The sequence below is a fragment of the Oncorhynchus clarkii genome, chromosome 33 (genome assembly GCF_045791955.1).
Source record: "Oncorhynchus clarkii lewisi isolate Uvic-CL-2024 chromosome 33, UVic_Ocla_1.0, whole genome shotgun sequence".
Taxonomy (NCBI): domain Eukaryota; kingdom Metazoa; phylum Chordata; class Actinopteri; order Salmoniformes; family Salmonidae; genus Oncorhynchus; species Oncorhynchus clarkii.
Window position 1 is genome coordinate 20,517,607 of NC_092179.1, and position 23,859 is coordinate 20,541,465.

At 43.2% G+C, this 23,859-nt stretch overlaps 1 protein-coding gene across 2 annotated transcripts; it reads right to left on the reverse strand.

Annotated features, from left to right (window-relative positions):
- Window positions 1-302: 302 nt before the first annotated feature.
- LOC139392631 (guanine nucleotide-binding protein G(i) subunit alpha-1) lies at window positions 303-23,416 on the reverse strand. 2 transcript variants are annotated; one of them, XM_071140742.1, is made up of 9 exons: window positions 22,734-23,416; window positions 12,908-12,950; window positions 10,393-10,534; window positions 10,028-10,185; window positions 8,685-8,813; window positions 6,973-7,102; window positions 5,152-5,305; window positions 2,652-2,872; window positions 303-2,057 (listed from the first exon to the last, which is right to left on the reverse strand). In XM_071140742.1, the coding sequence occupies exons 1-8, from the start codon at window positions 22,849-22,851 to the stop codon at window positions 2,682-2,684; spliced, it is 1,065 nt and encodes a 354-aa protein (XP_070996843.1). In that variant the 5' UTR covers window positions 22,852-23,416; the 3' UTR covers window positions 303-2,057; window positions 2,652-2,681. The 2 variants fall into 2 exon arrangements, with proteins under 2 accessions (XP_070996843.1, XP_070996844.1); XM_071140743.1 differs by lacking the exon at window positions 22,734-23,416 and adding an exon at window positions 22,331-22,348 and having other exon boundaries at window positions 1,100-2,057.
- Window positions 23,417-23,859: the final 443 nt, after the last annotated feature.

Genomic DNA, 23,859 nt, shown 5'->3' on the forward strand with positions numbered 1-23,859 from the left:
TCCCTGAATGGTAATAAAGAACCTGTAAACTCCCTGAAAGGTTATAAAGAACCTGTAAACTTCCTGAAAAGGTTATAAAGAACCTGTAAACTCCCTGAAAGGTTATAAAGAACCTGTAAACTCCCTGAAAGGTTGTAAAGAACCTGTAAACTCCCTGAAAGGTTGTAAAGAACCTGTAAACTCCCTGAAAGGTTGTAAAGAACCTGTAAACTACATGAAAGCGTTTCATTTCCCCAAAAAACCTAAACCAACAATAGCTCTGCAGGGTAATCTGGCTAATGAGATTAGAGAAACAAGATAATGGAATAGTGATTTTTTTATGTCATTATGATCAAACATGTCACCATGGCCACTGACCAGACTCTGCCTCTCCTCAAGTCACCCACAACCCAATGACAACAGGCTGTCAATCATTCAACACCCAACAAACAACAGCAGTGCCACACTCCATACAGCTGTATATTCAAACAGACAGGGAAATGCCACCAGAGGAGAATAATCTAGAGACAAGGAGAATTGTCTCCAGTTTGCCAGTTTCCTTGATCACACACACTATGATGTGATGTGTTTTGTATGCATTTGTGCCAAACACTCAAGAAACACTTGAAATTAAAATATTTAACGCTACGTTAAAGTAACAAAAGTTAAGGAACAAAGACATAGGGAATTAGCATGGTGGGAAAATCACTCCCGTTATACCACTGTTTCACAGTGAAGTGTGTCACACCTTGTGAAGTAAAACTACAGTTAAACAGAAGGATACATTTTGGGGTTTTCCCCAGCAAGCTGTGACATCAACATGGCATAAAGAAACAGGATGGTAAAACAGAAAAATGATGACTACACAAGGATGAATAGATGAGGGTGACTACATGACACAAGGATGAATAGATGAGGGTGACTACATGACACAAGGATGAATAGATGAGGGTGACTACATGACACAAGGATGAATAGATGAGGGTGACTACATGACATAAGGATGAATAGATGAGGGTGACCAGAGGAAATGCTCAATCTCACCTGCAGTAAGTTGACTCCCTCCCCATTTTCACCAACTGCAACTCAGGAGAGCACTGAAGACGCCAGGTTCACTGAATGGTTTATAAAGGGTTTTATTAGCAAAATAAGGGAATTAGTGTACAAAGGCTCCCCGTCTGTTGGAGAACACACAAACAGCTGTGGCTGCTTACAGACCATAACCATGTGTTTGTTCCCCATCCATTTTTACTTTGCTTTACAATTGTGATTCTGCAGTGATCGCAGAGACCAAGTCCCCGAAATCTCCTTAAATAAATCTTAAAATATACAGTAAAATATTACTCCGGTTTAGCTGTTCTTTAATTCCACAGCATAACGTAAGCTCCTTGACCTAGCTAGGGTTCATATTGGATACACATTTGATATGGTGTACTGTTAAAAACCACATCCCTTTGTCAGTATGGGGCAGCCTGTGGGCGGGGCTGCGTTGGTCACCATCGAGACACACACAAACACACCTTTGGACCATGGGGAATTCCGTCACTAAATTGGTTGGGAATGTGCACAAAAGATTGTTAATATCCCTAAGGAAACGTTTCACCTTTTATGTTGGAACAATTTTAGCAGGCAAAAAAACTAGCAATTTGGTCAGTGACCGCAGAGAAAAGGACATGCAAAGGCACAGTACCAACAAACTGAGCTCAAATCAAATCCTTTTCCCCTAACAATTGGGGAGGGAGAAAATGAATATTTCCACCAAAAGGCAAGCTTCCTTTTCCAGAGGGCATAAAAAAGGAACAAACTAAATAAAACAAGCTTCCTTTTCCAGAGGGCATAAAAAAGGAACAAACTAAATAAAACAAGCTTCTTCCAAAAAAGAAGTGTGAAAATGATTTTACAATGACAAACATCCAACACAAATGTTTAAACACAAATTCAAAATGTTCCAAGATAAAAACATAAATAAATCCAATAAAAGTGGAATACAGTACAGCAATGGTCCATAATTGATTCTCCCCACTCAGATTCTCCTGATCTTCTCCCCGAAAATGCACATTATGCAGGCTTTTCACCGCCTAGAGAGAGAAAGAGAGGAAGACACACCATTAGATCTTATTGTATGCCTGGCAGTACAAAAGGCCGTTCCATTCAAATATCCTGAAAATATTGTTTGACCATGCCATGATCATCCCCCAAACATATTAATGAAGCAGAGCATCTAACTAGACTCCCGAATAGACTCCAGAGGGCCTTGATTTCAGATGATTAGATTTAACAAGTAGTTGATAATGAAAGGGTTAAACTGCATCTCAAATGCAGCCTGGAAGCAGCGCAATTCAAACGTCAATTGATTCTAAAACGTTTGAAGTTGGATGCCAGTCTTCAGAAGGTAGAGATACACACGACAACAAGAGCTCCTGAGGATAACTCTCACCATCTGGGAAAGCTAGCATACTAGTTTAGCACACTGGCACTGTGAGCACTCATGGCAGCCACCAGTCAGACATGTGCCCTCAACCATGTAGCGCCAACATCGATCCCCCAGCACTCTACACATACGAACACAAGTTCACAAGTCTGTAGTGCGTAGGCAGGGCTATGTTGCACATAGAGAAGGGAGAGAGAGGGAGAGACTGATGGAGAAAGGGAACAAAAAAAGGTGGGCTCACCAGAAAACCTCCATCGATGAAATCCAGGTCTTAGAAGAGTCCACAGTCCTTCAGGTTGTTCTTGATGATGACGTCAGTGACGGCGTCGAAGACAAACTGCACGTTCTTGGTGTCGGTGGCGCAGGTGAAGTGGGTGTAGATCTCCTTGGTGTCCTTCCTCTTGTTCAGGTCCTCAAACTGACACTGGATGTAGGCCGCAGCTTCCTCGTATGTGTTGGAGCCTGGCCACAAGACAAGAAAACCCCCACATTTGTAATGGTGTTCCTCATAAGGGATGAATCCCAACCTCTGCTTCAGTCATTCTCACTATGTCATGAATTGATGTTAATAGGAGACTAAGTGATAATTGAAGAGCAAGTTAGAATTCATCCCATAGTTAAGACAGTACATACAGTTGAAGTCGGAAGTTTACATACACATAGGTTGGAGTCATTAAAACTCGATTTTCAACCACTCCACAAATGTATTGTTAACAAACTATAGTTTTGGCAAGTCGGTTAGGACATCTACTTTGTGCATGACACAAGTCATCTTTCTAACAATTGCTTACAGACAGATGATTTCACTGTATGAGAATTCCAGTGGGTCAGACGTTTACATACTGTGCCTTTACACAGCTTGGAAAATTTCAGAAAATTATGTCATGGCTTTAGAAGCTTCTGATAGCCTAATTGACATCTTTTGAGTCAGTTGGAGGTGTACCTGTGGATGTATTTCAAGGCCTACCTTCAAACTCAGTGCCTCTTTGCTTGACATCATGGGAAAATCAAAAGAAATCAGCCAAGACCTCAGAAAGAAATTGTAGACCTCCACAAGTCTGGTTCATCCTTGGGAGCAATTTCCAACGCCTGAATGTACCACGTTCATCTGTACAAACAATAGTACGCAAGTATAAGCACCATGGGACCACGCAGCTGTCATACCGCTGAGGAAGGAGACGCGTTCTGTCTCCTAGAGATGAACGTACTTTGGTGCAAAAAGTACAAATCAATCCCCAGAACAACAACAAAGGACCTTGTGAAGATGCTGGAGGAAACAGGTACAAAAATATCTACATCCACAGTAAAATGAGTCCTATATCGACATAACCTGAAAGGCTGCTCAGCAAGGAAGAAGCCACTGCTCCAAAACCGCCATAAAAAAGCCAGACTACGGTTTGCAACTGCACATGGAGACAAAGATCATACTTTTTGGAGAAATGTCCTCTGGTCTGATGAAACAAAAATAGAACTGTTTGGCCATAATGACCATTGTTATGTTGGAGGAAAACGGGGAGGCTTGCAAGCTGAAGAACACCATCCCAACCGTGAAGCATGACTGTGGTAGCAACATGTTGTGGGGGTGCATTGCTGCAGGAGGGACTGGTGCGATTCACAAAATAGATGGCATCATGAGGCAGGAAAATTATGTGGATATATTGAAGCAACATCTCAAGACATCAGTCACGAAGCTAAAACTTGGTCGCATTTGTGTATTCCAAATGGACAATGACCCCAAGCATACTTCCAAAGTTGTGGCGAAATGGCTTAAGGACAACAAAGTCAAGGTATTGGAGTGGCCACCACAAAGCCCTGTCCTCAATCCAATAGAACATTTGTGGGCAGAACTGAAAAAACATGTGTGAGCAAGGAGGCCTGCAAACCTGACTCAGTTGCACCAGCTCTGTCAGGAGGAATGAGCCAAAATTCACCCAACTTATTGTGGGAAGCTTATTGAAGGCTACCGAAATGTTTGACCCAAGTTAAACAATTTAAAGGCAATGCTACCAAATACTAATTGAGTGTATGTAAACTTCTGACCCACTGGGAATGTGATGAAAGAAATAAAAGCTGAAATAAAAATCACTCTACACTATTATTCTGACATTTCACATTCTTAAAATAAAGTGGTGATCCTAACTGACCTAAGACAGGGATTTTTTTACGAGGATTAAATGTCAGGAATTTGGCTAAGGTGTATTTAAACTTCCGACTTCAACTGTTCACAACAAGCATATGTCATCCATACAAAATAAAATAAGAAACCAACCATGAAACAAAAGATCAACATTTCTTATACTCCCCAGTATAGACAACACAATTACACAGGAAGTGACCACATGGGAACTGTGTTGAAATGGGATATCCTCCCTGTGGTGTTATGGAGGAACAGGTGATAGAGAAACACTATGTCCTGCCTCCTGGCTTTCCGCTATTTGTGTTGTTCTCGTTGGTCTCTTTAAAAAAGGTAGAAGTGACTAATGTCTGTTGAACGTCTCCTGTCACAACACTGATGCGGTGGAACATACCATCTGAATATGATCAGTAACTATATTACCGGCGCTATATGTTGATATGAGATCCTCTTTCCACTCATGGAGACATTCAGTTCTATTTGTTCAGTTGTGCAAATGACAAAGAAATCATAGAAAATGTACAGACAACTCCAGTGATAAGTCACACACTCATCACCAATCATTCAATAGACAGTCTACCATGGCTGGTTGGCTGTGTTACTGTACCTGCGTATTCTGGGTAACAGATAGTTAGAGGACTCTTCTTGATCTTCTCCTCAAACAGGTCTTTCTTGTTAAGGAAGAGGATGATGGAGGTGTCTGTGAACCACTTGTTGTTGCATATGGAGTCAAACAGCTTCATGCTCTCGTGCATCCGGTTCTGGGGAGAGAAAACGGCAACATTGGACAATGGTTTTTGTGGGGTTTCGAGCTACAGGCCTTCATTTTTTTTTTTTTTACCTTTATTTAACTTGGCTAGTCAGTTAAGAACAAATTCTTATTTACAATGACGGCCTAGGAACAGTGGGTTAACTGCCTGTTCAGAGGCAGAACGACAGATTTGTACCGTGTCAGCTCGGGGTTTGAACTTGCAACATTCCGGTTACTAGTCCAACGCTCTAACCACTAGGCTACCCTGCACTGATGTGGAAAAACGGGACAGGTGAAAGCAAACACCTGCTAGGACGGCCACCATATTGCTTTATCCTATGTTTTCAGATCAGTGCAGATGAAGGAAAGGAGTTGAGGAGAGAAAGCCTATTTAGACTATCGAGATATACTCAGAAACATGTTTGGACTCAGTGTTTGTTTGGACCAGAATGAAGCTTAGTCCAGGACTAAAATGCATTTTCAAAGTAAATATTATATTTTGTTCAGGACTTGGCTGGTTTCATACAGATACACAATACCAGTCAAACGTTTGGACATACTCACCTACTCATTCCAGAGTTTTCCTTACAAAATAATAGTGAAGACATCAAAACTATGAAATAACACATATGGAATCACGTAGTAAACAAAACAGTGTTAAACAAATCAAAACATATTTTATATTTGAGATTCTTCAAAGTAGGGACTCTTTGCTTTGATAGCTTTGCATATTCTTGGCATTTTCTCAACCAACTTCATGAGGTGTTCACCTAGAATGCATTTCAATTAACAGGTGTGGCTTGTGAAAAGTTAATTTGTGGATTTTCTTTCCTTCTTAATGTGTTTGGACCAATCAGTTGTGTTGTGACATGGTAGGGGTGGTATAAAGAAGATAGCCCTATTTGGTAAAAGACCAAATCCATTATATGGCAAGAACAGCTCAAATAAGCAAAGAGAAACGATAGACCATCATTACTTTAAGACATGGAGGTCAGTCAATCCATAAAAGTTCAAGAACTTCGAAAGTTTCTTCAAGTGCAGTCGCAAAAACCATCAAACACTATGATGAAACTGCCACAGGAAAGGAAGGCCCAGAGTTACCTCTGCTGCAGAGGATAAGTTTATTAGAGTTACTAGCCTCAGAAATTGCAATCCAAATAAATGCTTCACAGAGTTCAAGTAACAGACATCTCAACATCAACTGTTCAGAGGAGACTGTGAAATCGGGCCTTCATGGTCAAATTGCTGCAAAGAAACCACTACTAAAGGACACCAATAAGAAGAGACTTGCTTGGGCCAAGAAACACGAGCAATGGACATTAGACTGTGGAAATTTGTCCTTTGAGCCAACAAGTGCTCAGCATATGTGGGAATTCCTTAAAGACTGTTGGAAAAGCATTCCAAGTGAAGCTGGTTAAGAGAATGCCAAGAGTGTACAACGCTGTCATCAAGGCAAAGGGTGGCTACATTGAAGTATCTAAAATATACGTATTTAGATTTGTTTAACTCTTTTTTGGTTACTACATGATTCCATTGTTTTGATGTCTTCACTGATATTCTACAATGTAGAAAATAGTAAAAATAAAGAAACCCTTGAATGAGTAGGTGTTTCCAAACTTTTGACTGGTACTGTACATGTACACTTATTTCATGTCCATTGGTTGGACAGGAACTCACCATCTCCTCATCCTCAGCCAGCACCAGGTCATAGTCGCTGAGCGCCACACAGAAGATGATGGCAGTGACACCCTCGAAGCAGTGGATCCACTTCTTCCTCTCTGACCTCTGACCTCCAACATCAAACATCCTGAGGAGGAAGTGGAGGATAATGCACCAGACAATGTAAACGGAGCATGTTTCCATGCACGTCGCACACAAGACAAACAACTTTATTGGCCATTGGCCACTAGGGAAAACATGGGTTTAAGTGTTAGATGGTTAAACAGGCCACCAGATGGAAATGACAGAGAATACATGCATTTGTATTTTTTTGGAGGCTTTTCTGTGTTGTGGAGAGATGGTACACAGTAGAAATGCTCAACACATAATAAAATATTTAGAAGGGAGGGTATAATTGTTTCAGATTTTTTTGTGGGGTATAAATGCATAAACTTTGTTAAATGTAATGTTTTTGTATTTTAAATAACATTCTTGTTAATACCCTTAACAATTTGCACTTTGAGCTGTGTAACACATTAACTCAACCCAAGGGAACATACCCTAAGAATGAGCCAGTTTCCACCCATTGGCACACAGACGGCTGTGGGGCTCTAATGTACTTAGATATGGTTTGTGAGCCAGTTTCCACCCATTGGCACACAGACGGCTGTGGGACTCTAATGTACTTAGATATGGTTTGTGAGCCAGTTTCCACCCATTGGCACACAGACGGCTGTGGGACTCTAATGTACTTAGATATGGTTTGCATTGGAATGGCTCCACATAGTTCTCTGTTGAGTTGCACTGAGTGGCTTGGCTGAACAAACTGTTGAGGAAGAGCATTTTTAAAGGGCTTGCTATTCAACTAGCATGTGGAGTGGGGGACAGACGTGATAAAACAACTAAATATGCAATGTTGTGGAAGCTACTCTGAAAATATAGTTTACCAAGCTACCAATTACTTCACACTGGAAGAAGTTAAGCTACACTAATGCTTTCATTAAGGAAAATATAATTTTCTTAACTAAAGTTACTTTTAATATGTAATTTAGCCTATTTATCACAAAAAAACTGTTTCAAGTGACAATTAGGCAGGTATTATTTTCTCTTTTTGCAAAAGAAGTAGTGTGTAGTTCCAGTAGTTAGCTACACCACTACATGGTAAAGAAGTAGTGTAGTTCCAGTAGTTAGCTACAAAGCTACATGGTAAAGAAGTAGTGTGCAGTTCCAGTAGTTAGCTACACCGCTACATGGTAAAGAAGTAGTGTGTAGTTCCAGTAGTTAGCTACACCACTACATGGTAAAGAAGTAGTGTGTAGTTCCAGTAGTTAGCTACACCACTACACAGTAAGACAGTTAACTACAGAAAACACAACCTAGATTTGAATTTAGTAGAACTACCACCAAGCTACCGTAAAATGCAGTTCAATTACTAGTTGAACTACATGTAGTTCACTAATCCCCAACACTGGAAATATGGGTATTGACCAGTGAGCCAACCGTTCCCCTTTCCTCTCTGGCATCAGCCAATGGAATTCTAGAACAGATATGATTCACTGCTGATGTCGTATGGTCAGCTCTGTCATCCAGTCACAATGAAACCACTGGACTAAGGACATTTCTATGGGTTTGAGAGATTCAATAGGCACAGTAGGGAAGTAGATTGAGTTATCCTGTTTAAAGTAGGGAATATGACTACACTTAAAAAGGGATTTGGAGGAAGTGCTCACTTAAAGTGGAGGTCCTTGAAGGTGAAATGTGTCTCCACAATGCCTGTGGTTTTGACTCTGGTCCTCAGGACATCCTGCTGGGTCGGGATATAGGTGGCTTGGGATATCCTGTCCAAATCGTTTAAGTAACTGGGGGAGGGGAAGAGAGAGAAAATGTTTAGATGGGAGTCAATGCATCCAATTCACATACATCAATGGAACAATAGGACAATAATCTATTCAAATAATAAACAAATCTTGTTTGGCCATGAACCATGTCTGCTTCTATTTCTTGAACTGGTTAAAACAAGTGACATTTTTCCAACTCTTCCACACTATCAGTGCCCCCCAGAAAGGTCCCTATAAGCCAATCTTTCCAAAAATAGTCCACATAGGGCTCAGTTCTGGACTTGTCGCACACACCTGCCCCCTCCTCAACAGTAAATCTACAGTAGAACCCCCCACACATCAAACACTCTACCCTGTATTACTCTTCCAAAAGATCACGGCAGCAGTAATGACACACTACTCAGCACAGGTGTTTTAACCCAAACAAACAGCAGAGATCGGGTCAGCAGCCTCGCTGTGGAGGCCGGTCGGCAGGCTACGTGACGCTGGTCTGTGGGTGTGGGTGGGTGTGGGTAGGTGTGTGTGTGTGTGGTAGTCCTGGCCAAAAGGATTCTGGGTATTGATTTGGAAATGGCCAGCAGCTACGGCACTTGAGGCCAGAGAGCCAATCGATGACGTCTGTTCCGTTCCAAAACAAGGTGGAGGGGTTTCTCATGACACAGCGCAGGGGTTGCCCCTCTGGTGACTTCATTGGCTAATGGAAAGGCTGTGGCACAATGCAGACGAAAAAAGAACAACCACTTCAGAAAAAAAACAACTGAACTGAGGGAGTTGAGCTCAAACGCTGCCCACTGACAAAGGGATTTGGACATGTTTTCTAGCTCTGCTGTCTGTGGTGTTTTGCTACCAGGGTTTGGTAAACACAACAGCCCTGGCCAATCTGCTGTTAGACAGCTACATGAGATAAATGCTAAGGTTAAGGAATCAGCAGACATGCTGCAACCTGTGTGTTACAGTCCTACTACAGGGGTGACACCCCCACACAAAACAAATATTGACAGTCTCACTCAAGATTGAAACACCAAGCAGACTGGACTGTAGGCGGTAGAGATATGTCTGCCAGAGAGTGGGCGGGCATCTGTAATAAATGGACTGCTCAAGGCCTTTGGTTATTGCAGAGGAATGAGAATTAGGGAGGAAGAGGAACTGCAGGAGCTGTGTGTGTGTGTGTGTGTCAGACCAAGCTGAGCAGACTGTGTGAGCAGGACAAGGTGGTGTGTGTGTGTGTGACCCACTATGCTGCAGAGTCGTTGAGCTGGTACTCTCGTGAGCGGCTGAAGCAGGCCTGTACCCCTCCGTCCTTCCACAGGCGTTTGATGACCCCGGCCAGCTCCGCCGTCATGAAGCCTTCCTCTGCCGACCCCGCCAGCACAAACAGCTGTCTCGCATCATCCTGGGAGAGAGCAGTCCGTCAGCACAACCATCACTATTACCATCAAATCGTCCCCATCAGTTCCACTGTGAAAATCATCCCTACCATCAATAGCATTAATAATACTGCCATGGCATCATCAGCGTTGGGCATGTGATTGGGTGTGTTTATAGTTTTAGTCAGAAGGCTTTGATAAATGCAATCCATCATCATCTCTAGCCCACTCACGGCTCTGGCGGCGTCTCCAAAGTCGATCTTGAGTCGTCCCATGGCTCTGATGACAGCGATGATGGACTGGATGGTGTTGCTGTAGACCACAGCCCTGTACTGTTTACACTCCTCCTCCGAGTAGCCTGCCTCGTGGATGATCCTGACACACGGGATGGAGGACACAACTACAGTCAACCACCATGAGGAGCAACACAACTACAGTCAGTGAGTCACCATGAGGAACACGGAGCAACACAACTACAGTCAACCACCATGAGGAACACGGAGCAACACAACTACATTCAACCACCACGAGGAACATGGAGCAACACAACTACAGTCAACCACCACGAGGAACATGGAGCAACACAACTACAGTCAACCACCATGAGGAACATGGAGCAACACAACTACAGTCAACCACCATGAGGAACATGGAGCAACACAACTACAGTCAACCACCATGAGGAACATGGAGCAACACAACTACAGTCAACCACCATGAGGAACATGGAGCAACACAACTACAGTCAACCACCATGAGGAACATGGAGCAACACAACTACAGTCAACCACCATGAGGAACATGGAGCAACACAACTACAGTCAACCACCATGAGGAACATGGAGCAACACAACTACAGTCAACCACTATGAGGAACATGGAGCAACACAACTACAGTCAACCACCATGAGGAACATGGAGCAACACAACTACAGTCAACCACCATGAGGAACATGGAGCAACACAACTACAGTCAGTCAGTCACCATGAGGAACACAACTACAGTCAACCACCATGAGGAACATGGAGCAACACAACTACAGTCAACCACCATGAGGAACATGGAGCAACACAACTACAGTCAACCACCATGAGGAACATGGAGCAACACAACTACAGTCAACCACCATGAGGAACATGGAGCAACACAACTACAGTCAACCACCATGAGGAACATGGAGCAACACAACTACAGTCAACCACCATGAGGAACATGGAGCAACACAACTACAGTCAGTCAGTCACCATGAGGAACACAACTACAGTCAACCACCATGAGGAACATGGAGCAACACAACTACAGTCAACCACCATGAGGAACATGGAGCAACACAACTACAGTCAACCACCATGAGGAACATGGAGCAACACAACTACAGTCAACCACCATGAGGAACATGGAGCAACACAACTACAGTCAACCACCATGAGGAACATGGAGCAACACAACTACAGTCAACCACCATGAGGAATATGGAGCAACACAACTACAGTCAACCACCATGAGGAACATGGAGCAACACAACTACAGTCAACCACCATGAGGAACATGGAGCAACACAACTACAGTCAACCACCATAAGGAACACAACTACAGTCAGTCAGTCACCATGAGGAACATGGAGCAACACAACTACAGTCAACCACCATAAGGAACACAACTACAGTCAGCCACCATGAGGAACACAACTACAGTCAGACACCATTAGGAACACAACTACAGTCAGCCACCATGAGGAACACAACTACAGTCATCCACCACGAGGAACATGGAGCAACACAACTACAGTCAACCACCATAAGGAACACAACTACAGTCAGTCAGTCACCATGAGGAACATGGAGCAACACAACTACAGTCAACCACCATGAGGAACATGGAGCAACACAACTACAGTCAACCACTATGAGAAACAGTCAGTCAGCCAGCCACCATGACGAACAACACAGTCAGTCAGTCACCATGAGGAACGACACAGTCAGCCAGCCACCATGAGGAACGACACAGTCAGTCAGTCACCATGAGGAACGACAGTCAGCCAGTCACCATGAGGAACGACACAGTCAGCCAGTCACCATGAGGAACAACACAGTCAGTCAGTCACCATGAGGAACGACACAGTCAGTCAGTCACCATGAGGAACGACACAGTCAGTCAGTCACCATGAGGAACGACACAGTCAGTCAGTCACCATGAGGAACGACACAGTCAGTCACCATGAGGAACATGGAGAAACACGACACAGTCAGTCAGTCACCATGAGGAACGACAGTCAGCCAGTCACCATGAGGAACAACACAGTCAGTCAGTCACCATGAGGAACATGGAGAAACACGACACAGTCAGTCAGTCACCATGAGGAACATGGAGAAACACGACACAGTCAGTCAGTCACCATGAGGAACAACACAGTCAGTCAGTCACCATGAGGAACATTGAGCAACACTTTTGTGAGAACATGTTCATGTTCATTTTTATTAACAGCAAAAAAATAACAGAAAAATAGCAGACCAATAACCCCAAACCCCATGGCAACCTTTCCATCATAAAATGACAGGAGAAAAAAACGAACATTGATAACAACACTATCCAGGTAACAATGTTTACAGCATCTGAATTGAATGGGGCACTAGGACAATAACAATGACTCATTTCTGAGAAATGTCCACACAGAAGGGCAAAAACAATGCTTTGTTTTGATGGTGTGGCAGATATGGCATCTGGAAGAATGGAAGGAACATACTCACTTCATCTGCTTGACTATTGTGCTCTTCCCCGACTCACCAGCACCTGAGAGAGAGAACACATTTACCAAACCAGTCAGCTTATAATGGAACTAATTGCAATTATGCGATAAGAGCGATGTGTTCCGAATCTGCAGTGGAATTTCAAGCCAACACTGATCATAATGTTGATTGCCTGGTATTTAAAAAATCATTTTTTTTATGGGATTATGGGATTACACTGACGAACATACTGAGAAAGAAAAGTCAAATTGTAAAGAGCTACTCATTACAGGCCATTATCCAACCCCATTTTAATTGGAGCGTAGTGGAGAACCCCGAGGTGGTCAAACATACTGATCATTTCCCTTCCTGTGTTTCTGTATTGACATCTCTGACCCACAGCGTTGCTCTGCAGCCGTCCGGTTGATACAGACTAGAGGTCGACCAATTATGATTTTTTTCAACGCCGATTCCGATAATTAGAGGACCAAAAAAAGCCGATACCGATTAAAATCGGCCAATTTTTAAAAATGTATTTGTAATAATGACAATTACAACAATACTGAATTAACACTTATTTTAACTTAATATAATACATCAAAAATCTATTTAGCCTCAAATAAATAATGAAAACATGTTCAATTTGGTTTAAATAACTCAAAAACAAAAGTGTTGGAGAAGAAAGTAAAAGTGCAATATGTGCCATGTAAGAAAGCTAACGTTTAAGTTCCTTGCTCAGAACATGAGAACATATGAAAGCTGGTGGTTCCTTTTAACATGAGACTTCAATATTCCAAGGTAAGAGGTTTTTAGGTTGTAGTTATTATAGGAATTATAGGACTATTTCTCTCTATACCATTTGTATTTAATTTACCTTTGACTATTGGATGTTCTTATAGGCACTTTAGTATTGCCAGTGTAACAGTATAGCTTCCGTCCCTCTCCTCGCCCCGTCCCTCTCCTACCTGGGCTCGAACCAGGAACACATCGACAACAGCCACACTCGAAGCAGCGTTACCCATCGCTCCACAAAAGCCGCGGCCCTTGCAGAGCAAGGGGAATAACTACTCCAAGTCTCAGAGCGAGTGACGATTGAAATGCTATGAGCGCACCCCGCTAACTAGCTAGCCATTTCACATTGGTTACACCAGCCATTAGGCTAATAGGCTTGAAGTCATAAACAGCGCTGTGCTTGCGAAGAGCTGCTGGCAAAACGCACTAAAGTGCTGTTTGAATGAATGCTTACGAGCCTGCTGCTGCCTGCCATCGCTCAGTCAGACTGCTCTGTCAAATCATAGACTTAATTATAACATAACACACAGAAATACGAGCCTTTGGTCATTAATATGGTCGAATCCGTAAACTATAATTTCGAAAACAAAACGTTTATTCTTTCAGTGAAATACGGAACCGTTACGTATTTTATCTAACAGGTGGCATCCCTAAGTCTAAATATTGCTGTTACATTGCACAACCTTCAATGTTATGTCATAATTACGTAAAATTCTGGCAAATTAGTTCGCAATGAGCCAGGCAGCCCAAACTGTTGCATATACACTGACTCTGCGTGCAATGAACGCAAGAGAAGTGACACTATTTCACCTGGTTAAAATTGCCTGCTAACCTGGATTTCTTGTAGCTAAATATGCAGGTTTAAAAATATATACTTCTGTGCATTGATTTTAAGAAAGGCATTGGTGTTTATGGTTAGGTACAGTCGTCCAACGATTGTGCTTTTTTTGCAAATGCTCTTTTGTTAAATCATCCCCCAGAGTTGCATCGATTATATGCAACACAGGACACGCTAGATAAACTAGTAATATCATCAACCATGTGTAACTAGCGATTATGATTGATGGATTGTTTTTTATAAGATAAGTTTATTGCTAGCTAGCAACTTACCTTGGCTTCTACTGCATTCGCGTAACAGGCAGTCTCCTTGTGGAGTGCAACGAGAGGCAGGTGGTTATAGCGTTGGACTAGTTAACTGTAAAGTTGCAAGAGTGGATCCCCAGAGCTGACAAGGTGAAAATCTGTTGTTCTGCCCCTGAACGAGGCAGTTAACCCACCGTTCCTCGGCCGTCATTGAAAATAAGAATGTGTTCTTAACTGACTTGCCTAGTTAAATAAAGGTATACATTTTAAAAAAAATTGGCACAATCGGCGCCCAAAAATACCGATTTCTGATTTTTTTGAAAACTTGAAATCGGCCCTAATTAAAAATCGGCCATTCCGATTAATCGGTCGACCTCTAATACTGACCCTCCCCACCGCTCCCTTTATGAGCACATTTCGACAGCAGCGCTAACTACCTACTGCAGCAGGAACCAACGACTCATCCCAGGCAGCATCGCAAGAATCACTGAATGAACAGCACCATAGCAAAACTCCGTAACATTCAGAGTGCAGAGTGATGAGTGAGTGTGTGTGTGAGAGTGAGTGCGGTGGGAGTACAGTGAAGGGACAGAGGTGAATACAGTATCCTCAGTATTATTGCAAAGGCCAAATCACAGGCAGTACAGTCCTCATCATCTACATTAACAGCAGTGAAGCATGCAGCCTGCAGAAGTTCCCAGCAACCACTAACACACTATCAACACAACGCTGCTATCAACCAGTTAATAATCGGGTCATTGTGTCTTTGTACATGAGTTAGTTGTCAGCTTTGCTATACCACCAGAAAAACAACGATCCCTAGTTGTAACCAGGGTTTGCCTGAAAGGGCCTATGAGCGCATATTGTGTTACTTCAAGATGGTACAAGCCTTCTATATTGAAATTACACATTACTGACTGATAGGCTGTGTAAACCACTCACATGGGGACAAGAGCCAGGAGGGTGGACACTAAAGCTAGCATCCAATGAGTGAGAGGTGGTGAGGTGATTGGCAATACTCCTATGAGAAAGGCAGGGAACACAGAACAAGCGTTGCTTGGACCTGGCTGCTGCTAGGGGCTCCGTGCCTCCGTCACACTGCCATGGCAACCGGGTCCGGTACCAAAGCGCTCGCCACACGGTCACCTGAGGAGGGTTGGTGGCGGTTGTGTAGCGATGGCTCATCTCCACAGCCAGGGCATGTATTATTGATAGGAAAATGTCCCCAAAATGTCCCCAATGTCCCCATAACACATAAGTAGAGGATGTGTCATGGAGATTGACTAAGGCAGGCCCCTCCTCCTTGACATAAGAGGAGGACGTTTCCACTAAGGGAGAGTCAGACCACTGGGAAATATGGGTTGACCCTGTAAACAAACTCATGATGTTTTCACTTGTTTCGTGGGCTTGCTAAGTCCCTTCCCATAGGGGTTGCTCAGCTCGGACACAAACACAGTCAGAAAAAGGGGAACTGTAGCCATGTCAGTCTAAACTTTACTCATTAGTATTACTTACCAATTCTATAGAAGTTCAGTAGTGGAATAAGAAAGTCCCAACTCATGTTGTGTAATTACAAACGCCATTGATATACTACCAAAGTAGTATATCACATTTTAATACAATGTTGTTGCTACTAGTGTGATTAAAGTTCTTTACTGTTTATTCAGAACTGTACTAACACCCATTAGATTTGCCAGGAGGAAGCTATTTCTGTAACACCCAACCTTCCCATCTCACAAGAACCAGCTAGTATTGCAATACAGCAAGACAATGAGCACATGCACGCCGCACCACACACACACACACACCCACACACTACGTCAGGGCTTCTCGTTGTGGCAAGTGAAACTTAGGGGCCTGGAACTTTCCCTAACGCAGAAGAGAACCTGAAACCAACATGTAGAAGTGAATTCCTGTGGACAAGCCTTTCTCCAGAGCCTTAGAGCATGCTGATACAGTGTGTGTGAGAGAATGTGTGTGTTTTAACAGTGTGCCAGGCAGGTACCTCCTACTGTTCAGCCTAATGGAATGGCTTTCACCGGAGGACAAATTGTTTTAATTACATGTCACTGCTGTGGTCCTGGCCCCAGAGAGGAGAGGACTAACATGTCTCATTGCTCAGGAGCCAAAAACTAAGAACCCCAGAGGGACTACGAGACAGCAGACACACGTGCACTGTAACACACATAAAAACAAACGTGCGCGCACACAGACACTCAGCATTGGCAGCAGGTAAAGTCACCTCCCTCCTTCTGCTAATGGCCTCGGTGCCAAGGCAGCGACACAACACAGCATTCCACTCCCTACCACACTGACTGGCTGCCTCTCAATCTAGAATAAACATACCCTCTTTACAGGCCGTTGTGTGTTCACTGAACCCTCCCTCTAGATATATGTTTTACTGTCTGACCGACACACTTGATTTCTCAATATGGAACACAAAACCCTGCATAGGGTCAACAAAATGTATGCTAGCAAGTCATAGGAATAATTATTGGATGATATCGCCAAGGTACTGTTCCCTTATGACATTTCTTTAAGTCAGTCCAGACTGAAGCGTTTGTTTGCCTAACTGACCTTGCCCTATCCTTCAACTCTAGTGATGTCATAGGGGTGTGGCCCCACCCCAGTAACTTTAAAGTCTGATTTGAGCCACATGGGCCATTCGAGAAAGCAGAGACAGAAAAGTGGACCTCATGGGCTCGGATAGACAGAGTCATGTTACCCACCCACAATTTGATACACCCATCAAAGAGCCAGACCAAAACCACAGTGAGGCAGCTGCTTTCTGGCAGTTGGGAAACGACTGTATTTTAAGAAAAATTGTTGAGGCCTGCAAACAAAATGGACGTTTATAGAACAGTACTTCTAAAGCCCACCAACCATCCAACCCATCTCTCCTAGAAAGTGCCCCACGGTGGTTTTCCACAGAGTGAAAAGAGGACATGAATGGAATGCATGTCAACAATGAAGGAATGTTTTTCAAAGTGTTGTGGTGGGATTGGCTACAATCAGGTCTTCATTCCAAATGACAGCTCTGTTGTATTTTAATCTTAAATTATGATTTAGTTGGAGCTTTTATATAACACTAGGGTGGGGATAATAGCTTTTGGAGTTCCTCCCACTCTCTCTCTCCCCCGATCTCTCTGCCTGGTACGGAGTTGAAGAGGGCTTTCAATTGAGCCGAGGGGTTATCTGTCTGGGTCACTAGAAGAAACCAGGGCCTGTCCTGCCTGGGTTTCAGTTAGGCTGGCCAGGACATACAGTCCTCTGGCCAGGCTGTCCTGGTAAACAGGGAGCGAGGGACACGGGCTGAGAGGGAGCGAGGGACACGGGCTGAGAGGGAGCGAGGGACACGGGCTGAGAGGGAGCGAGGGACACGGCTGAGAGGGAGCGAGAGACACGGCTGAGAGGGAGCGAGAGACACAGCTGAGAGACAGGGGACAGAGCTGAACGGGCTTACGGCTGGGCCTGGCTCACTCTCCAGGAACCACATTAGCGGCACCACATTAGCGACTTGAGCAGGCACCATCCCTCTCTCTTTTCCTCGTTACCATCGGGAGCTGTTGAGCCTCTGAGTGACTCACAAGGGAACCCAAGAAGTTACAGTAGCATTAATTAACCAATCAGGGAGTCATGTAGCTAAATCAGCTGGATTCATCTGCCCACATCCAGGCCAATGGATAATAGAATGTTTCCTCAAACTCCATGGAGGCCGATACTTTACTGGAAGAGACCAGTAACAGTAGTAGATCTAACGGGACGGTGCTGGAGAAGTGGAAGCTATTGAATTCCTCAATTCATAAGCACTTCAGTTTACAGTAGGCCTACATGAAATCACCAGATGTGATGAATGACATGGTAAAATAGCAGATACAGTGATAAACAAACAAGCAATTCCTAGGTTATTTGAAAGTTATTGCTACACATTTGGTAACAGGTAATTAACCACCATGTGTTGAACTATTTGAAGTACAAGAAAGACAGTTTCCTATCAAACATCCAGGAAATACAAGTGTAAGCATTAGTACTGTAAAATAAAGCCCTACCCGTAATGCTTTACATAAAATGTTACATAGAACACCTACAGAATCCTCGACACCAACGTGGTTGGGTTTAGTCAGCCTAATATAGACAAGATGTTGCTTGTACAGACTTGACAGCATACACCCAAACATTCATAGCACTCCTCATACAAATGATTGTTCCTCTGACAGCAGGATGTTGGTATACTCTGCTGACAGACTGCTCATTGTGCTGTGCTGTGTGTGTGTGTGTGATATTAGCCGCATGTACAGGATACACATGGTATACACTGGCCAATTAAATGCTTACATGCATCTGGACAATGCAACAATTGTTTTATGCGTGCGTGCGTCCTACCGTATGCCACCCCCCATGAAGTCCACTGCACAGACATGGACATTGTGTGGCGTTGATGGGCTGACAATGTAAAACACAGACGTTTGACGCTTGGTGTCCTTGAAGTGATTTAATTGTTAATATTCACCACCGTTTCTGAGGTGCTGCCTGTGCCGATGTATGCACCATCAGCATCACTGATATGGCTGTGACCTCTTGACCAGGATGTAATTAAACAAAGTATGTTTAGTGGGGCGACTAGGAGGCAGATGAGAGGAATTGAGACTTTTGTGACAGAAGTATAGTAACTGAAGAGACTAATATGTAATCAAACAGCAACCAAACATCTTTTTCCTCTCCATGAGTACACCTTCTCAATTCATAATGAGTGTTAGGGTTTAGACCTGATCTAGAACATTCCTTCCTGTTGCTCCTCTATTAGCATATCTCACGGTCATCTGACAAGGCTGCGTGTGTTACCTGGTTACCAACCTGAATGGCTGACACAGGAAGCAGGTCAGGGTGCCAACGTGCAAACAAGTTTCAATGTCACGCGCACAAGTACAGTGAAATGCCCTACTTGCAAACTCTAACAAGCTGACCTTGCGTTTCAAAATAAATTGACACGTACATATGAACTTGGTTAGATTTTTGACATGCTGCAAGTCCCACCTCTCCCATCTCCTCATTGGTTTTTAGGAGCATATAGCCACGTGGGTGATTGAAAGAGGAACTGCAGTCCGCACTCCAGTCAGTGGCGGTAATACACCTTAAAGTTTGTTGCCAACCGACAAAGTCCGACGACATATTACTATTAGGAATAAGGTGACAAGGCATCAGGAGATATGATTTAAAAAAGTAGCAGCAGCATAAATGATGATTGTATGCAAGTGTGTGCGCGCGTGTGTGTAGTCCATATAGATGTGTCTGCGTTGGAGTGTTAGTGTGCGTGCAAGTGCGAGTCCTATGAGTGTGCATAGACAGGGTCAACTCATTTATTCTGTGTATCCATTCTGTTAACCATTTAGCAGTCGTATGGCTTGGGGATAGAAACTCTTCAGGAGCCCGTTGGTGTCAGACTCGATGCACCGGCACCGCTTGCCGTGCGGATGCAGAGAAAACAGTCTATGGCTTGGGTGGCTGGAGTCTAATGATTTTCCTGGCCTTTGAGTCACACCGCCTGCTATAGAGATTCTGTAGCGCCATGCAATCGAGCGCGGTGCTATTGCCATACCAAGCAGTGACACAGTCAGTCAAGATGCTCTCAGTTAGAGGTCGACCAATTATGATTTTTCAACGCCGATACCGATTATTGGAGGACCAAAAAAGCCGATACCGATTAATCGGCCTGGCGTTGTAACTGAAGTCAGTTACAACGCCAAACTGCAGTCAGGTCAAGTGGTGAGGATGACGAGCATGCAGAGGAGCTTCCCTGAGACGGTTTCTGACAGTTTGGGCAGAAATTATTGTGTTGTACAAACCCACCGTTTCATCAGCTGTCCAGGTGGCTGGTCTCAGACTACCCCGCAGGTGAATAAGCCAGATGTCGAGGGCCTGGGCTGCCATGGTTACACATGGTCTGCGGTTATGAGGCCGGTTGGATGTACTGCCAAATTATCTAAAACTGTTGGAGGCAGCTTATGGTAGAGAAATTAACATTACATTCTCTGGCAACAGCTCTGGTGGACGTTCCTGCAGTCAAACATGCCAATTGCACACTCCCTCAAAAGTTGAGACATCTGTGAGATTGTGTTGTGTGACAAAACTGTACATTTTAGAGTGTCCTTTTATTGTCCCCTGCACAAGGTGTACCTGTGTAGTGATCATGTTGTTTAATACAGCTTATTGATATGCCACACCTGTCAGATGGATGGATTGTCTTGACAAAGGAGAAATGTTCACTAATAGGGATGTAAGAAACATTTTAGAGAAAAGCTTTTTGTGCGTATGTATGGAAAATGTCACTTTACATGTTGTGTTTATATTTTTGTTCTGTATATGATACTGGGAGAGACCATTTTCAAAAGAGTTCAAAATATTGGATGTCACAGGTCTGGGATTGACTTTACACAAACTTTATAATTTCACTCAGAGGAATATTTGGAGACCTAAGTCGCAGCCTGCAGCCATAGTACTTGACCAGACTTGCTTCGAATCAGTTTCATCAATCATAGCAACACAGATGAATGTAGCCTTGGTTCTCAACAACAAGGAAGAGGTTTATACCATATAACCATACAAACCTCCGAAGTGCCTTATTGCTATTATAAACTGATTTCCAACGTAATTAGAACAGTAAAAATAAATGTTTTGTCATACCCGTGGTCAATCAGCATTCAGTGGTCTAACCACCCAGTTTATAAATGGTAAATATCAACATGTAAAACCAGAAGAAAATAGCAGAAAAACAGAACAGGGACAATGTCCTCACCAAAAGCTTTCATAGCCATCTACTGACAGGCCTACAGTTATACAGGCCTACAGTTATACAGGCCTACAGTTATACAGGCCTACAGTTATACAGGCATTTCAGGACAGCTGTTCTTGCTCATGGCATCAGTGAAGAATACCCGTATTAATAGAGAAGACACATCCAGTCCTTGTGACCCATATTCAACATGAAAATATTATATGACATGCGTGTCTAGAGCTCTCTTCCCCAATGGAGTGGATGGTAGAGCAGTATTTCAAAAACAAGCACTAGTTTCTGTCCAGGGAATGGGCTCGTTTGTTTGTCAATGGAATGTCCACGGTTTTAAATGATTTTAGGCAAAACACATTGTGCAGCAGGCTACGCTCAGGGATAAGTCCATCCACTATTCCACCAACCAATGAGGGTAGCGGTAAGAAAGAACCTCAAGTTTAATTTAGACCTCTTTAAGCAATGGTGGACTCATAAAAAGCCTACATCTATGCCTGAAGTAGCAAAAAAGGTGATTAAGTCTCAAACAAAAATGTTTTGAACATAGTAGTATAGCACTTGCAATTCTTTATTCCAACAGTTTCTGGGCCAAATACCAAATTGATAACATCATATACACTCAGCTGGACTTAGCATTCAAACACAATGCTGCTGACAGGCGACAAGGTGTCAAATACTGGGAGGATTAAGCCAATGCATATGGCCCATAGAAACCATTTGTGTTGCTGGATAAGCGTAACAAAAGGGGTACTTTGTTGCAACTGCCTGCATGGGTGGTGACACACCGAAGGCTGGAACTGATGAGCCAGCGTGGACAACCTTTTTTCTGCCTATATGCTAAATCGGAAATTATTCTTCAACTTTTGTTAATTAGGCAATCCACTGTAGCCAATGTGCTTTGTGATTTCAAGGTAGTCTATGCAAAAGTTGACAATGTTTTAAATTTGATCATGACAGCTTGTCTGCTATGCGGAATTGTATGAAATCGTGCAATAATTCTCAATTCAAATTGTTGCCATTATATGTATACAGACCAATTGTATATCACTGTAAATAGTGCGTTTGACATTTAGTTACAATGTCGCAATCGCATATAATATTGCAGTCATTGAAGTTCACGGATAACCATTGTTTCGTCCCACAATGTATCACGTTGCGGGACGAAGCAAGGACAACCACTTCCCTTACCGAGAAGCAGTAGCTTGACCTCTCTTGCGGCTTTCTCCCCGTCGTCCCGCAAATTCCTGTCGATCATTTTACTGCGCTCCACCGCCGCTTTATCGTCCGTGCTCAGGGTACACCCCATCCTCAAGCAAATCCTCTGGACCCAAGTGATTCAAAAATATCAAATATATACAGTAACAACATGCAAGGGATAAAAAGCGACCTAGTGCTCCCGAGACCCACACACGACCTTGTGTGAAAGCTATCGGGTCGCTTGGATTTACACTTTTATTAAATATTTTTTTAAAGGACCAGGAGTGTGCTTCTCCAGTCCACTATATTCCTATACTTTCAGTCAGTGTAAGCTATTTCTCTCGTCGTGGCATAAATAGTTTTAATTGAAAACAGTTCCACCGCGCATTTCTCTGTCTCAGGGCGTCCGTCCTTCACTGCCACAGTGAGCTCTGCTCATTCAACTACAATTACCACCAGCTGGCTACACGAATACTTCCTGTTTTTTTTCTGTCAAAATACCAGACTGACCTTTGAGTCAATATATTGTGGTCTTTGGAAATGCCTAATACTGTAAGTGACATTTGATATCACGCGAGAAAACAATGTACTGTACTTTACTGTTTCTTGTCTTGTGTATAAAATATTATAGGGAACACTGGGGCCATCCCACTTCTGACACAGATATAGCTAAACCAAGGCAAACACGCTATTCACCCCCAAGAGAAACCTCAAGAGATATAGCATACGGTTATTATTAGGCTACTAGGGTGTTATAATATATTTTCATCGTCAAGCCATGAGGGTTACAGTACAAATATAATTAATTAAAACGTTTTTAATTCCCAGAATAAAACAATATCAAAAGGGTATGCAACACCTGAGTTGTAGTTGTATTTCTGCCACCTGGTGGTTTTATAGAGAAAAGACATCTCCATGGACAGACCCCATCTCCACCTTCTGATAGAGATACCATATGAATAGTATGCATCACGGGAGACTGCTGAGGGGAGGATGACTCATAACAACGGCGGGAATGGAGTGAATGTAATACACGTTTGATACCATTCCATTTCTTTCTTTCCAGCCAGGCATGCCGGGAACATTTCCAGCATGCCTTTTACATAACATTTTACTT

What these genes read in the sequence shown, in the direction of transcription:
- LOC139392631 (XM_071140742.1), bottom strand. Translation starts at nt 22,851, where the DNA reads ATGGGGTGTACCCTGAGCACGGACGATAAAGCGGCGGTGGAGCGCAGT. An exon ending in TTGGAGACGCCGCCAGAGCC is followed by an intron (nt 10,186 to 10,392) that starts GTGAGTGGGCTA and finishes GCTCTCTCCCAG; the next exon opens with GATGATGCGAGACAGCTGTT. An exon ending in CTCAACGACTCTGCAGCATA is followed by an intron (nt 8,814 to 10,027) that starts GTGGGTCACACA and finishes CCCCTCCCCCAG; the next exon opens with TTACTTAAACGATTTGGACA.